Here is a 16,834-nt window from a genome sequence, read left to right as displayed (position 1 = left end):
GAAAGATGTTCTCCACGTGTTGGAGTTGGAGACGTGTGATCTACACACATGTACGGATAGTGACACCGCTTCTTGTTCTATTGGTTCGTCTGTAAACTTTAACAAGTGACATTTTGTGAGCTAATAAACTATAGCTTCTTTACTTCCACAGGAAACTCTGTGAGCATGCTGTGATAGTGTTGGCCTTCGGAATCCAGTCAATACCCTATATACTCTATACAGTATTCACGTGACAAAGACTCCTGCATTGAATCTTATTTGGAACATGTGGGCTGATAAATTAGGTTGGTTAATGTGTCTTTAATTATTATTATCATTTGTTTATTTTTAGCAAATTGTGTATGTGTAATTGCTAGTGATTGTTTAGACACCAGAAGTGTGAAAAACACAAATGAAGAGTTTGATATTGCAGGGATTCAGTGTTATTCTTATATGGTAGCGCATGGCTAAATCATCAAGCTTTCACTAGGTGTAGCTACGAATTTTGCTCTTTGTTCAGAAATAAAATAAAAATAAAAAAAACCCCGCATAATTAGCGTTAAGAGTGTGTGCAAAAATATACGTGATACTCTCATAATGTATGTCTCATTCTCATAGAATAGGATACACTTTCCGGAATCAAGATGCCTAAACAACTCTATGTTCCCCAGACCACCCCTTTCCATAATCCAAAATTGCATATAGCCTTTTGCTTAATGTATCATCATCGTAAGAAATGCGTCAAGTTTAAACGAAGCTTTGCTTTTCCTTCTAATCTGAATTCATATATTGAAAAGGTTAAATTGTGCATGTTGGATACGCGCACACGTGCAGCCTACTCGAGGAATCCTGGACCAATGAAATGAACAGATCGCTCTCCGCGTAACCAGTTAGATTGACGTGGAGGACGCGTCAAATTAACTCCAGCAAACTTCACCCTGCGGGATCAGACAAATCCCTCTTTAACGGGAGAGGATCACTCGTATCCCATTCTACCCTAGACACGTTTGGCATGTAGAAGTTTTGCAGCCGGAGTAGACAAAAGTTTGTAGAAGTCTTCTGAACATCCCAAATCTACTGCATGCTGCAGCGTTCAGCCGTCGAGAGAAAACTTTTACAGACACGCATCGCAAGAGCAAATGGGTGAGATCTCGTTCGAATCTGCACGCTTATTTTGCAGAGAGATGTTTTATTTAGACCAGAAATAACTGTATCTCTGAGCCACTGTCAAATGTTTGCTTTGGTTATGAGTAGGCTATTTAAATAATTCAAATAAAGCTACGGTGCGGTGCTTACCATACAGCGATTGTCTTATTAGGTCAATCATATTGATTATTTCTACAGACAATTTCGAGTGTTAAAAATGTTGGAGAATGCAGAAAAAATCTCAATGTTCATGGAAAAAATCTTGGATTTGCTGAAGTCACTCAATATTGTACATAATGTGCCATGCTGTTTTACGACATTCACTTCCCACAGCATAGGTTTAATGCTTTTTGTTTCTTACAGAGCAAAACTACGGGGAGGTGAACCAGCTCGGGGGAGTTTTTGTCAATGGACGTCCTTTGCCCAACGCGATAAGATTACGAATCGTGGAGTTAGCCCAGCTTGGCATCCGACCCTGTGACATAAGCAGACAGCTTCGGGTGTCCCATGGCTGTGTGAGTAAAATCCTTGCGAGATACAATGAAACTGGGTCCATTTTGCCGGGCGCAATCGGTGGCAGCAAACCACGAGTGACGACGCCGAATGTAGTAAAAAACATACGGGAGTACAAGCAAGGAGACCCGGGAATTTTTGCATGGGAGATCCGGGACCGTCTCCTCGCGGACGGAGTATGCGACAAATACAATGTTCCCTCGGTTAGCTCTATCAGCCGGATATTAAGGAACAAGATTGGAAACCTCTCCCAGCCTAACCAATATGAAAATGGCAAACAAGCACATCCGCAGTCCAGCATCTCCTACAACCCTATATACCCGTATCCATACCCCAATGCAATGTCTCCTTCCGGGACCAAAATGAGCAATCCCCCCGGTGTCCCTGTCACGGGTGGGCATGTAAGCATTCCCCGCGGCTGGCCTTCGGCGCACACGGTCAGCAATATACTGGGTATTCGGGCTTTCATGGATCCTTCAGGTGAGACTCATTGTAAAACAATAGGTTTTGACAACAGATCTTCAGTGTACCTCAAACAGTCATACAGGCCTCAGCCTCACTATAGCTTGATTTGCGATGCTTACACAAAGCAAACCGAAGAGGCCTAAGCAATCGCCTAATGTGTAGCCTATTACAAACATTGGAACCATACAGTTATATACATTTTAAAATTAAACTTTTGACATGAAATTTGGAAAACAGAGTATTATTAAGAAGTATCCTTGCACACATACGAATAACCGAGTAGGCCTTCGGGAAAAAAGCGTAACCTGCAACTGTTTCCTTAAATAGCTGTTTCTACCTGATAAAATGCATACAATTATTTTTATGTATTTATGTTGACTGGATCATGTTAGATAACATTTGCGACTAAAATATTTTTAGATGATTTTTTTCAGTCTAAACAGAGCAAATTATATAGTTTTAGATTATAATTATAATTATGTATATAAATAGGCCTTGTTTTTATTCCTCAAATGTAAGTTGTAACGAATAAATGCACGCATTAAGCGACCGATTATATAGTAGCTATAATAACATCACATTTTAATGTGCAGAATTATAATAAAACGTGTTGTTAAATATGCTGTATTAGAATATGATATATTCTTATATAAGAGAATATGTACCATATATTGTCACTTGGAGTGACTAATGATAATATATTTATTTAAAATCCATTTAAGCAAATATGAATTTTCGCTTAATATGTATGCATTTTACGTGTGCTGCACATTTGTTGTCGAACGTTTTAAAATATGTAGTTAAATCGTCCAATGACAAGGAAGACTATCGCTGACATTGGTTAATTCTATAAGTAATGCTCTATTCCCCTTGGGAGTGATTTTGATTTAGCTGGTAGCAAAGTACAACAAAAACAGAAAGTTAAATGCATTTAAATACGTGTTTTTTTTTTTTTTTTTTTTTTTTTTTTTTTTTTTTAGCTATTGCTAGCGCTGAAGGATACGCACCAAAAATGGAGGACTGGGGAAGTGTGAACAGAGCGACATTTCCCTCTGCTCATGGAGTCAATGGAATAGACAAATCAGCTATTGATGCAGACATAAAATACCCTCAGGTATCAAAGCAATTATTTTATTGTTACAGATACAAACTATGTTCATAAATCATTTGGATGGCATAGTTATCTTTCATGTCATTTTGTAATTGCATAAATACTGTGTAATAAAAATGAAGTACCTAAAATATAATTGTATTTATTGAGATGCTTATACAATTAAATTATTTTGCACGCCAATTTATATGTAATATAGCCACAAAACCGAAAAAAAACAGCGTTACCTTATCATGTATTATTTGTACACATATATATATATATCGTTTTTTTCTGCTTGCTCTGTTAACGTTCTTGTTTTTCTCCTGTTTCTTCAGCCTTCGTCGACTTTGTCTAGTTATGTCCCAGCATGCGCGTACTCTCCCTCCAACCAGTATGGCGTGTACAGTGGCCCGGCAGGCAGTTATGTGAGCCCAGGGCATCACTGGCAGGCCCAGGGCACCAGCCTCTCCCACCATGGCGGTGGCGTAGCGATGCACCCGAGTGACATCCATTCTTCTATGGCGTTCAAACATGCAGTGCGAGATGGTATGCACATCATACTTTGATATCGGTCACACTTCAACTGATGTCCATTATCAATGAGATTTGAGTATAGTTGCTGATAGAGCGATTTTTCTGCACGGGCATGTTAACTGACTTTAAAGTATTATTATTTTTTTTTTTCAATTACTAATTTTAAGATATTTATACACTTCTTAAACCCCCATAATTAGATTCATATTATCATTCACTTTACTTTCTAACAGCTAGAAACAACAACTGGGGAAATAAACAAATAAATGAATGTTCCAACTTTTATATAAAAGCCTGATAGGCTAGTGTTCTCAACCAAACCATCAGGCATGCACATAAAATCTCTTAAGACAATGAGGTCATGCAGGGTAAAGTGAGCGGTGTAAGTACGCTCTTAAAAAGAAAGGTTCCAAAAGGGTGTTTTTGTAGTGATGCCATAGAACCATATTTGTTTCCCCAAAGAACCTTTCAGTGAACAGCTCCCAAAAGAAGGTTTTAAAAATTAAAAGAAAATGTTTCTGCATTTGAAAGCTTCAATGGATGTTCAGGGTTCTTCACTGATGCCAATAAAGAACCTTTATTATTTTAAAGAGTTTTATTATAGTAGACTATGATCCCATTTGCGGCCTATATGCTTACCAGAATGACTGGCCTTATTAAAAGGTCTGTGTGAAATGCATTTCTTTGAATAATTACTATGCATGTCTATGATTAACTATTGTAGGCATTACCTATTAGCTTACTTTGACAGAAGATACATTTCATAAATTCTAAATAAACAAAATTGAATGAACGGTCAGTATTTGTAATACGTAAATATTCAAAAACGTTTAGCCTATTTTAAAATATAAAATGTATTTTAGAGGAAATGTAACATTGGCCTATTTTTGAAAATCGAATCGTCTTTTTTTCGTGCGCCGATCCCGCAGATTTACATTACACAGAAAATGCGTGTGAGGAGAGTTACGACTTGTTTTCTCTCTAAATGTGTTCTCCTGTTTGTCCTCCGCAGGAGACAGAAAACCACCGAGTCCCTCGAGCAAGCAGCAGCACGAAGCCTTGAGCAATATACACGGACTCAGCCTTTCTACCTCATCCTCGTAACAGCACAGATAGCCTACATCAGTTTAGAAATGATCACATTTCAAGAAAGCAAACCGTAAGTTCCACCAATGCACATGTTTCGACGGTGTTGTGCTGTTCCAGGCCGCGGTCAGCGCTCTCGGAGAATAAGATCTCTGTGAAGCCGAATGAATGTATCCGACTTTGATCTTTACTGTAACTATAACTGTCTCCAGGCTGCGTTGTTTGGTGGTTGGCTGTTTAACCATTATTCTGTCATACTGGGTTTGTCTGTGCTATTTATGTCAGAGACAGTATAGCGGATGCAAAAATGAGATTTTAAAGTCTTAAAGCTAAATCACGCATCAGTACAAAATACTTTTTTAAAGAATGGCAATGCATTACATAGACGTGTACAATAAATAAACCCCATGTGAACAAAATAATAAATTGTTAATGTAAATATGAATAAAGCTTTAGTTATATATTTTTATAAATTCATGTGTAAATATGCTAAATAAAGGTATTGCATAACATCTCAAGCCAAAATCGTTATTGTCTTTTTATGAGAACTCATTTTCACTAATTCCACAGATGTATGGACGTTTCTATAACAAACTGCTTTTCTATGCTCATTCTGCCTATAGTCTTTTCAGCACATTTGTGTCCTCTGTGAATTATCAACAGAAAGTGCTCTAACATCTGAATTCTTGCTGAATTTTCAGTAAGAGAGTGTTTCACGCAATGTGCTCTGCACGGAGCGAGAAGGCCATTTTGCTGTTTTCTCATGTGCGCTACTGAGCGTAATGGTGCTTGTCCGCATTTGGCGCCTCCAGTGATGCTATCTGTATTGATGCTGGATCATTGCCACATGCACGGTGCAAAATCTATTACGATTTATATATATATATATATATATATATATATATATATATATATATATATATATATATATATATATATATATATATATATATGATACATATATAGGATTAAATAAATATTTATAGATATAGATAATCCTCGATTGGGAAAGTTGCTTAAAACGGTTCTACAGTCATTTTGCGCAGAGCATTTGTGATGACGGTTGATATTTGTTTGCAACCTTGTGGAAGATGCAGGCTCGGCATACAGATGCAGATCTTCGAGTCATAGGCCTAAATGCATAATAAAAAACCGTTTGCATTTCATTCGACGCGATGATGATGATTATTATTATTATTATTATTATTATTATTATTATTGCCAAGCCTATACTTCGTTTTATACTATTAGTTAAATAACTGTAAGTAATTCTGATGGCTCAAGTATATATATATATATATATATATATATATATATATATATATATATATATATATATATATATATATATATTCTCTCTTCATAAAGGATCTGGGTCGCATTTCTCAAGCATCATAAGCCAAAGTAGATAGTAGAAACAATAATTTCAATCCCTTTAGCCCATAAAACTTTTCTCGAAATCATTGTTAAACTGTAAGCAGGAGTCCTTGAAAATCGTGGTAGATCTACGAGCGCTCTCTGTTGCAAAAATAGAGTTTTAGGTGTATGGTAAACTCAGTTTCTTGCGATCACCTGCAGGACAACGGTGAAATTACAGCTAAATGGAATACAGCCTTACACTTCGTGTGGCAAACATATTATGGCCTTAATATCATAATACTTTATTTTATACCTCTACATTTTCGTAAGAAATGTTAATCGATTATTTAAAATAGTTTAAAGCAAATGCATAAAAAACATACAAATTAAATAATAGATCCTTCAAACTAATAAAGCATTGCACCTGATTTAAACGAAGTTGCAACTTTTTGCGACTTCGTTTAAATCAGGTAGCCTAACGTTGCCATTTTCCCTCCTCTTCCTCTTCTTCCCCATCACCGGAGGAGTAAAGAGCACCACTTCATTCCTGGACACTGGAGTTAACTGGACTAGAAACGTACACACGGAAAACGAAGGCTATATAAAAATAGGCTACATAGGCTAATCTCAAAATTGTATTTGATCAATTAGGAATGGATTGCTGAGAAAATGAGTTTCAATATTTCCGGGGGAAGACAAATTGCAAATATTTTAAACAAACAAACAGTTTTAGGCCATAATGTAACAATGACAAACAACTGTCATTTCAGTTGTGTGAACATTCAAAGAAACGAAACGAACGTTGGTGCCTTGACACCAAGAGAACAGAAAGAGAAAACAGGCCTTTCATTAACGCACATCACTACCGGTGTGATATTAGTTTGAAAAGGTTATTAATTGTTACAACAACACCTTTTTTATATGCCAGATATTATGCCAAAATGAAATGTGACCTAAATTTCTATCGTTAAAAAAAATAATAATACAGAAAATAAAATAAAATAGTGTTTCGAATGTTATCGATGGAACTGTCTTGTCGAGATATCAGTAAGTTATACTGATATACATCGCCTATCAATATACTATCAATATTAACTGATAGTGTCGGTTCAAACATTAATTCACGACCATTATAAGATAGTTTCCGAAACTATCTTTTCCGAATTCCTAATATTATTGTGTAATCACAACAAAATATCCCAAAACGACAGTAGCAAACACAACTCCATCACGATCTCTGTTAATACAATTAACACAAAAATAACTACTAAATTATGCATACATTAATGACTGAATGATCGATTTAAATGTCAAAATCTTAATTCACAGTCTAATCAAAGATTCAAGCACGCGATGCAAATATTTATATAAGTAATCTTATATGGCATAGAATCGTTGGTCGACGTGGAACATAGGCTACACTCACGCGAGCTTGTGAAATGTGGTTTTTCTAGTTCTGCACTGTTGTTGTTGGAAAACAGAAAAAAAGAGAAGAAATGTGACAAATGTTTGCTGAATGAGAATGAAAGTCAAAGATCGGTGTTAACTGATGGCTGCTTGTTAATTTTCATAAAAGGTTGTTTGTTTTTCACAGCTAAATTAACAGTTAAAATATTAGTTCTAGTTCAAGTTCTGTTATGTTCATTTCTGGGCTCTCTATAGCAGAAACGTACTAGAGCCTGATGATTTTAATGATGGAAAGATCTCTGTTACTCGTCCCTGTAACATTGCTGACACTCTATGAATGCATGTACTGTACTTTGCGGCTGTATTATGCATATAAATATTTCAATAACACCATAGACATAAGACTGGTAGTCAGCAACATAACTTAGTGTATGGTAATAATTAAGAAATGCAGCTTTTTCCCCATTTCAGGTTTTCCGTTCTTTCAAACATGCCTCTAAAACGATTTTATTTGTGCATTTTGTAACCAATTCATTTGCTTATATTCTTCGGCTGTTACGATTATTGTAAAAAAAAAAAAAAAAAAAAAAAAAAGGTTTTATTGTATTATTGCTTTGACTAAAAAAAGTAAATACATACACAAAACGGTGGGAATAAAACAAAAAGGTCAAACTCACGTTTTGTGAATGAATATAATATTGTAGCGCTAACATGATTCTGTTAGCTATATATCAGCTTACCAAACATCTGATCTTTCTTTCTTGGGGACTGATATGGAAATGATATGGAAATTTCATAAGATGACATTTCCGAAATAGATAGGGTATTACAGTCAAACAAATATATATAGACCTGTATTATTATGATAGAATACTTGTATTTTACAAGAACGTTTAAAAATTCATGACCTTAATAGAAAACCTCATTGTTTCACATGCATAGACAGGTGGAGAAGAAGCAAAATCCATTATTAAAGTGAGTAAATTATAAGACACATATCCAGTATTGCCAGAAATGGAATGATCTTTGCCAAAGCCTACTGATGTCTGTTCAGACTAAACCATGTAGCAGCACTTGGTTGAGCTCTGATTTAATGATGTAATGCACAACTTCTGCAGGATTTACTTCCTCGCTTTAAATTAGTTTTACTTCCTTAAATGTGTAAAGACATGTTCCCACGCTGAAGAGATTTAACCTGCTATAACTGTAGTCCATTACCTTCTGTCATTTGATGTACTTGTCTGGAAATTAAAGGGTAACATCATCACACAGACTTTTGGGCTAATAATTGAGATGGTGATGCTGCTGAAACTTCCAAAGTGATGTCATCTTTGTCTTAGTATTGTAGTTATAGGTCATGGCTCTTTTCTCAGGGAATACATGAATTGATAAAATATTGTTGTTACATTGGTGCCGATATAGGATGCATTCATAGTGTTACAGTTTTTAAGCAACGTTTAACATGTGATTTTTTATTTAGTTGTTAAGGGGCCTATTTTTTGTTAAGTAGCTGCTTGCACGTTATGAGATTTCATTACAAACAACATAAAAAAATACTAATTTCAGAAACAATGCACCTAGAGTGCAGAATAATGTTCAGAATAATTTAATAAAACAAACAAACAAAAACAGTTTAAATGTAAAAAAAAAAGAAAGGAAAATCCCAAAATAAAGCAATAAACGTGAATATAATATCATTAGGTGTAGCATAAAACTGTAACTATCAACAAAACCAATAAAACCAATAATTTAAATGAAATACCATCAAATGTGAAGTATCACATTGGGATTTCAGGAAATGTCATGTTGTTGTTGTTTTATTTGTACTGTAAATTATATATATATATATATATATATATATATATATATATATATATATATATATATATATATATATATATATATATATATATATATATATTACCTTCAGAAGCTGCATGCATAGCAGAAAACAATGAATTTTCCCATAAGTCATTGCTCTTAAAATGATCTCCAGGGTATCTGTTACACATCAAATATAAGATCAGGACTATATCTTATAGTCATGCATTGAGGATCTCAGAAATGACACTCAGGTTAAATATTTAACATAACATTTTCATCAAACAGTATGCTAGGTCAAACTGATTGTTATAGAATTGTTGTAGATTAAATTAGTGAAACCACTACAAATATATATACTTTTTGCTTTAGCTGCTACATTTTAAATAGCCAACATCAAGTCCAGTTAAAGGTTCTCCTTGACTATAAACTCTCAGTTCAGGAGTTTAGTCTATACCTCTCTCTGTCTAATGGCATTTTTATGAATTTTATCTTCACTATTAGTGTTTTGATACTCATATCTAAAAATCTGGTCTGGCTTTATATTAAGTGGCTTTAATTACTATATTTAAATGAATCATTTAATACAATATATGTTGTGAAAATACTGTACGTGTTTTTACATTGTACTTATATATTTTTTTTAAAAAGTATCTGCATGTCATTACATCTGTAATTAATTCCTGTAATTACATTTATGGTTATACTGTTAACCCAACCCTTACTCCTTAACCCACCCTTAAACCGACCCATACCACCAAACCTGTCCCTAACCTCACCCGTATCCAACATCAATAGAAGCAGAAGTGTTTTGCAATACAATATAAACACAATAAGACTACTGTACTCATTTTCTGATGTACATAGTAGTTAACATAAAGTGGAAGCAGAAATCCTGTATATGTACTGTAAATCTCTAAAGTGAAGAATGTTGTTCTCCTACAGGCAGCTGTGGAGCAACAAGCTTAAACAGATACTCAGTGGTGAAACAAATCTCATCTGTTAAGCCAAACAATAGTAAGAGGTATGCTTTTACCGAGTCAGATCAGTGCTCCTATCCTGAGAGTGAGTGATTTGTCATTGTCTCTGTTGTGTAAAGGAAAGATACTGGCCTTGTAGAAACAAGTGCTCATCATCAGCCATTGGAAGTGATGCAGCGGCTTCACATTACAATGCTATTTAATGTTAATGTCTGTCAGTGTGAATCAGCGCTTCTGAATTTAGTGAATTTTGCACTACTGTCTGAAGTCAAGGATTAGTTAATGTCTTGTAACTACAGTATGTCCGCTTTCCGAAAAGCAAAGCTCAAACAGGTTTTAAACAGTTAGTCATATCCTAAATGCTGATTGTTGTCCTCTAATATAACAGAGGACTCTCTACTAGTTTTCAGTGGTTGCAACCACTCACCACATCAACCGGTCATTCTGAAAGCTGAGACACACAGATGGGACAGTCACATTTATCTTCACTAATTAAAACATAACATGTTCATGTCCTCTCTGACTTCCTCCTCTCCACAGGCATGATTCTTAGATGAATAATTTGTTTTGGAGACAAAGGCTTTGCAGGCTTAAATGTGTAAAAAAACACAGTTTCTCTTTGATCATAGTACCTAAATACTTGATGAATGATGACTGCAATCATAATTACTAGGCCTACAGCAGCAAGACATTTACATTGTCAGTTTCTGCGTTGGATTAGAATGATAGTTCACCCAAAATGCACAGTCTGTCATCATTAACCCTTAAGTTGTTCCTAACAGCAACTTCTTATTTTCCCACTGAGCAAAAAAGAAGATATCTTGAAGAATTTCGGTAATCGAATAGTTACTGACTTCCATAATATGTAAAAAATAAAAATAAAATGCTATGGAAGTCAATGGGCAACAATAGCTGTTTGGTTACCCACATTTTCTTTTGAGTTCATCAGAAGAAAGAAATGCATACAGGTTTGGAACAGCTTGAGGATGAGTAAATGATGACAGAATGTGCATTTTTGGGTGAGCTTATCCCTTTAAAGGTGGTTATGTAAATACTGTAGCTTAAAATCGCCATGTTTCACGAGTGAAGATGAGAGAAATGAGAAAATATGTGCTCTGGAAAAAATGCTTTTGCGTCCGTGGCTTCTGGTGCTATGTGTGGTGAAAAGATCTCTCAGAATGGAAGAAGATGAGTATGATCCCCCCTAATTTTCAGGGGCTAGAGAATTAATCATCTGCTAAGATGCCCATCTGTGATTTATTTAAGGAAGCGAAATATGTTATGTGCATGTGCTTCCTGCCATCTCATGTATTTCTGCAATTGCCATCAAGCTGTGTGGCAACGGATTTGACTGTCTCTGAACTAATTGTTGGCACCAGTTCTTATGAGGTGAAAATAAGATGATGACTTCCCTCAGAAAAATATTTTTTGTGGTTAGCCACTGTTCTGTCTTGGTTTTGTGTCTGGTTTATTCAAATTCGAACAACATGAGGAGTACTTAAATGGGCAAAACAGGAATAAAAATGTTGTCGTTTTACCCCAGTAGTTTTTATTTTATTGATTTATTTATTATTCATGTATTATGCAAATTGATGTCATTTAAATTCTGGTAATAAAGCAGAACATTGACCTCTGTAGCAGTTTTGTTGTGTGAAAATCCAATGTTTATAATGGGGATAGTTGAAAACATTATGCCATCATGGCTGAAAAATGTTCTCAATGTTCTTTCAAGGAACAGTTCTTCTTCAAGGACCATTGGATACCATTTTTGTAATGTGAAGAACCTTTTTCTCAAAAAAAATTAAAAAATAAAAATAAAATAAAAAATGGAACCATTGATACCAATAAGCATCCATTATTTGTAGGAGAAGCAAGCCTTGTCCTGAGGTCACTGCACAATTCAGAAAACACAGTTCTACTTAAAATGTGTGACCTCAATTGTAAATTGACATTAGAGGCACTCAACTTGTATAAATGCATGAACTGAATTCAGAGGTAAATGTTTTTCAACTGGAGTGTCTGGTTATGTGAGAGATGGTGAGACAATGCTTACTGCAGTGGTGCATAACTCAGCATTATAGTGACGACAGATAAAGTAGGTAAGCTAGCAAGAGATTAATGTGTGATGTAAATACGAGACTTGCACATCCATTTTTTTTATTTTTTTTTATTTTTTGCTGTGCTAGTGAGAAGGCAGTCTCTGACTGAAGTAAAGCATGCGGAAATGTTTCCAATGGGACCTGCCAAGCAGCCATGATACACCATGTACACAATGAAGCTTGGAATGAACACTGCCACCATCCTGACAGCAACAAAGGATGAGACGCATTAATCATTTCTGACAGCATGCCACTCCTAAAAACTTGAAACTGACTTCCCTTAGCCAACTTCATCATTACTTTCCTATCATGCATATCTCGATTAGCTATGACTTGGCATCCGTGCAGTGCTCCACGTCAAAGAAAGAAAAGTCACTGTGAAAGGATTGTACTTTTTATGCAAAAATTCGAAAACTAATATGTACATATGTATACAAAAAGGTGAATGATTTTGTACAGCCAATAAAGTTGCTTTTAAAGTGGCTTTAAGTGTAGTGGTTTTCATTTTTAGCACACTTTAGCAACAAAAGTAACAAGAAATATTTTTAATGAGTGCTATAATGGCAGAAAAGGAAATACAATATTTATGGTAGATTTGACATAATAAGTCAAACATTTTTTTGCATGCTTAAACTCTCTTAAGCATGCAGAACAATTTTCTATCAGATCTGATCTATAGCAAACTGACGCATGTATCACTCTTTTGAGTCAAATACTTTGACAGTTATGAATTGCCATGACTGGGCTTTACTAAGTGCAACACTTGAATGAGCAGAGTCCATTTTCTCAAAAATAACTTGATATTACCATCATAGTAAAAGACAATATGCTGGTTTTACCAAGTGTTGCAAGCCTCAATTAATTTATTTGATGTTGGCTTACTAAAATTAAATGTTATTAATTTTGTGTATTTCATGCAGAATTATGAAATATCAATTCAAGTTTTGCCAAGCCAAAATGCTTTACTATTATATGTTACAGAAAAGATTTGAAAGTGTGTATTGTGCGTTTATGAGACTTTCAGGTAGCTCAAAAAGTAGAGCATGGCACTAGCAATGCTGAGGTCATGGGTTCATTTCCCTGGGAGAGCAAGAATTGAACTGATAAAATGTAGATGTACCTTGAATCTAATGTGAGTTGTTTTGGATAGACGTGTTGGCCAAAGACTCCTCTTACTCATAAATTAATCATTATCACAGGACAGAATTATGTATCAAGACAAATGTGTTCTTGGTTAATCATTGAATGAGCTAGTTGTAATATTGCGATAAATAGAAACTGGTATGATCTCCAAATATGACACCCCCCCCCTCACCCCAAATTAGTTTTTATGGCCCTGTTGTGGTTTTGATGCACCGCGTCGCTCACTTGCAACAGAATGGTGTTTTACACAGATGAGTACATGCGGTAGTCCTCTGAACAGCCCCTAGCAGTTCCACACAGATGGTTCCACGAGTCTTTGAAGAGCACGGAGCGTGGCCAGCCGTGGAGAAGCGGTCGTGTCCTCTTATTAGTGAAGCTACTGCAGTTCAATCTCCATCTCAACATTTCCAGCCTGTAGACTGACTAATTCAGTCGAATGTTATCAGAGAGAGACAAGTTCAGATAGAAAAGATACTCGCACACCTCCTGAGAATCGTATAATGCCAGATGCTAGTCATAGCAGGAGTTCTTGATCAATTTTGACAGGAATCTAAAATACAGAGGTGTGAGCATAAGAAATGGGGTTACATTTTTCATTAATGTTTCATTTTTGAACTATATGTTCAACTAATAATGAGCATTACATATTGTTATTCCATGTTAGCTCATGTCCATTACATAACAACAATAAATACGACTTTTGATGTTAATAACGTAGTTAAAATATATAATAATGTACTTGCTAATGTCGTTAACTATGGTAAAATAATGGAACGTTATTGTAAAAAAAAAAAAAGATGTTTTATTGTGTCTGCCTTTGATGTGATAATGTGATTTAGTTTTTTGTTTTTTGAGTTGATATTTTACAATTAAAAACCAGATCTTAAATTAAATGAACTACATTACACCATTATATATACTAACTAATGGTTTAGGTTACCTGCCTCATTTACCAGAAATGTGGCTCAGAATATACACTTTATTTATTTATTTATTTATTTTAAGTAAATAAAAATGAAATGTAAATAAAACAATAATTATCGGAAAAAAAATACGGTTTCAGTCTTTATACTTAAAAAATTTAATCTTTAAATTTATGTCTGTTACATGCTTTGTCTTTTCAATTTTTGATAACTTCTGAGTGAAAAAAAAGAAAAGAAAATCATTGCAGTACAGTTCCCTTTATATTTCTATATTAATTGTTCTTTTTTCAGTTGTTCCCTAATTAACTGAAGAAAAGTTTTCCAGTAGAGCACTGACCGTGTCATTATAAGCATTTTCTTCAAAGTAGTTTATTTGTTGAGTTTCAGTTTCTTCTTGGCAGTAATGGGGAAAGCCACATGATCCAAGAGCAAATAGCTTTATTTGAGCAGAGTCACATCATTGCAGAGGTCAAACCATGCCTTTGTACGAACAATCTACTGATCACACTATGCAAACAGAGCCCAGAACATCCTTTCTTCAGAAGTGCAGGTCTCCTCTGGACTTTGGAGGACCTTAGATGTTTGTTGGGTTGATCAAGCTTTTTATTCATTTCTTGAATGTTACCACATGAATGACCTGTGAAGGCTAATCTGTTTTCTTAGATGAGCAATTTTCATAGAGTTGGCTGTGTATCCTGAAAATGTTTCATATTAATTGTGACTGAGGTATCATAATACACAGTCAGTAGGATTCACCTCAAACCTTCGGGACTGTGGGAAACAGGAGCACAAACTCCAGTCACTCGTTATCTGTGACTCCCAGCGTCTCCTCATTCTTTTGTAGGTGGGAACAAAAGCTTTGTGTCAGGAGATTTGAGGAAGTGCTTTCAGCCTCATCTTGTGGTCTGCGACTCAGGTATCTGCTTTGGTCTTGAAGGGCAATTTCCTGAAGAAAAGTTTGGGATCGTCTGAGTAAATTCTAAGTCTGCCTTTCAGTTTACTTTGCACCTTTTTGTCACCCCTGAAATGCAAAGCAAACAAACAGAGTTGAGCAAGCCCTGTTAGTTAGTCTATGGTGTCAACAGGTGACTAGCATAGTGGCTCCACACACCCACAGCGGCATTTTATTATTGTGGGCAAATGGGCTGTGTTTGAGAGAAACAGACTATTATTACTTTTGATTGGATGCTTTCAATAGTTTGGTTTCTCCCTAAATGTTGAAAAGGTGTCTGATTGGTCTATTGGTGGCAGTTTACTTTAGACAGTTTACTAACTACATGTCAACTAGACTATCTGCTTAATATCTGCTAACACTTTATATTTATGTTTTTTCAACAGGTATTCTACTGACCATAATTACCTTTGCACGCATGTGTCAACTTATTCCTCTAACCCTAACCCTATTCTATCAATATACTACATGTAGTCACAAAGTCAATTATAGCTAGTAGTTTACCATCTTATTTACTGAATCACATTGAATGTTTAGAGTCATCAGTATGCATCCTGCATAAAGGTATTTATGACGTACATTGCAATGCATTATATCTAAATAGTTAAAATGCTGTATAATATTTACAGATTCATTTTCTAAAACTGGTTATAAGTCATGCGTTTTTATACAGTTAAGGCCCGTTCACACCAAGAACGATAACTATAAAGATAACTATAAAGTTTACGATATTAGCGTCCACACCAGCGAACGATATTGTTTGTGTATTCTAAGCGGACGCGCGTCTGCTGCTTTAAATTCTGGAGCTCATTCCAGCAGGATTGATTCTGATTGGTTGCAATGTTTTTATCGTTCATCAGAAAAAAAAAAATAGTTCCGAAAGTGATTCCAACGATATCGTTTTTCTGTGCCTTTATCGTTATAGTTGTGGTGTGACCTCCGCTATTCTTTAATATTGAAAACAATTTTTAGAACTATTGGTTTCTTTATAGTTATCATGCTTGGTGTGAACGGGCCTTAAAGGTGTAAAAATTAAGTATTGTAATGTATTATAACTATGATTACAATTACTCGTGAGATCATGCAATGTGTTTTAAGGCACCATACAATGCTTAATCAATGTATTAGAAACAGGCTTGAAATAAAATGTTACTGAGTGGTCTTCTAAGAAATTCAGCGCAAATAAAAGCACAGGAATATTTTTGGATGATTCGTTTTCAGCATGCATTTGTACTTCTCTCTCTCTGTCCGCACCTTCCTCTCTTCTTACTGACAGTGGTCTCCACTTTCATCACATGGAAATAATAAAGAGGTCAAGCAAATACCCCTCCTCG

At 35.2% G+C, this 16,834-nt stretch overlaps 1 protein-coding gene across 1 annotated transcript; it reads left to right on the top strand.

Annotated features, from left to right (window-relative positions):
- Nucleotides 1–891: 891 nt before the first annotated feature.
- Nucleotides 892–5,330, top strand: pax1a (paired box 1a). Its single transcript, XM_026285367.1, has 5 exons — nucleotides 892–1,122; nucleotides 1,489–2,118; nucleotides 3,084–3,217; nucleotides 3,532–3,742; nucleotides 4,743–5,330. The coding sequence occupies exons 1-5, from the start codon at nucleotides 1,119–1,121 to the stop codon at nucleotides 4,832–4,834; spliced, it is 1,071 nt and encodes a 356-aa protein (XP_026141152.1). The 5' UTR covers nucleotides 892–1,118; the 3' UTR covers nucleotides 4,835–5,330.
- Nucleotides 5,331–16,834: the final 11,504 nt, after the last annotated feature.

This window comes from Carassius auratus, chromosome 17, assembly GCF_003368295.1.
Source record: "Carassius auratus strain Wakin chromosome 17, ASM336829v1, whole genome shotgun sequence".
Lineage (NCBI taxonomy): Eukaryota > Metazoa > Chordata > Actinopteri > Cypriniformes > Cyprinidae > Carassius > Carassius auratus.
This window is presented reverse-complemented; position numbering and strand designations above follow the sequence as displayed.

Coding starts and splice junctions, on each gene's coding strand:
- pax1a (XM_026285367.1), top strand. Junction 2,119..3,083: donor GGCTTTCATGGATCCTTCAG/GTGAGACTCATT, acceptor TTTTTTTTTTAG/CTATTGCTAGCGCTGAAGGA. Junction 3,218..3,531: donor CAGACATAAAATACCCTCAG/GTATCAAAGCAA, acceptor CTGTTTCTTCAG/CCTTCGTCGACTTTGTCTAG.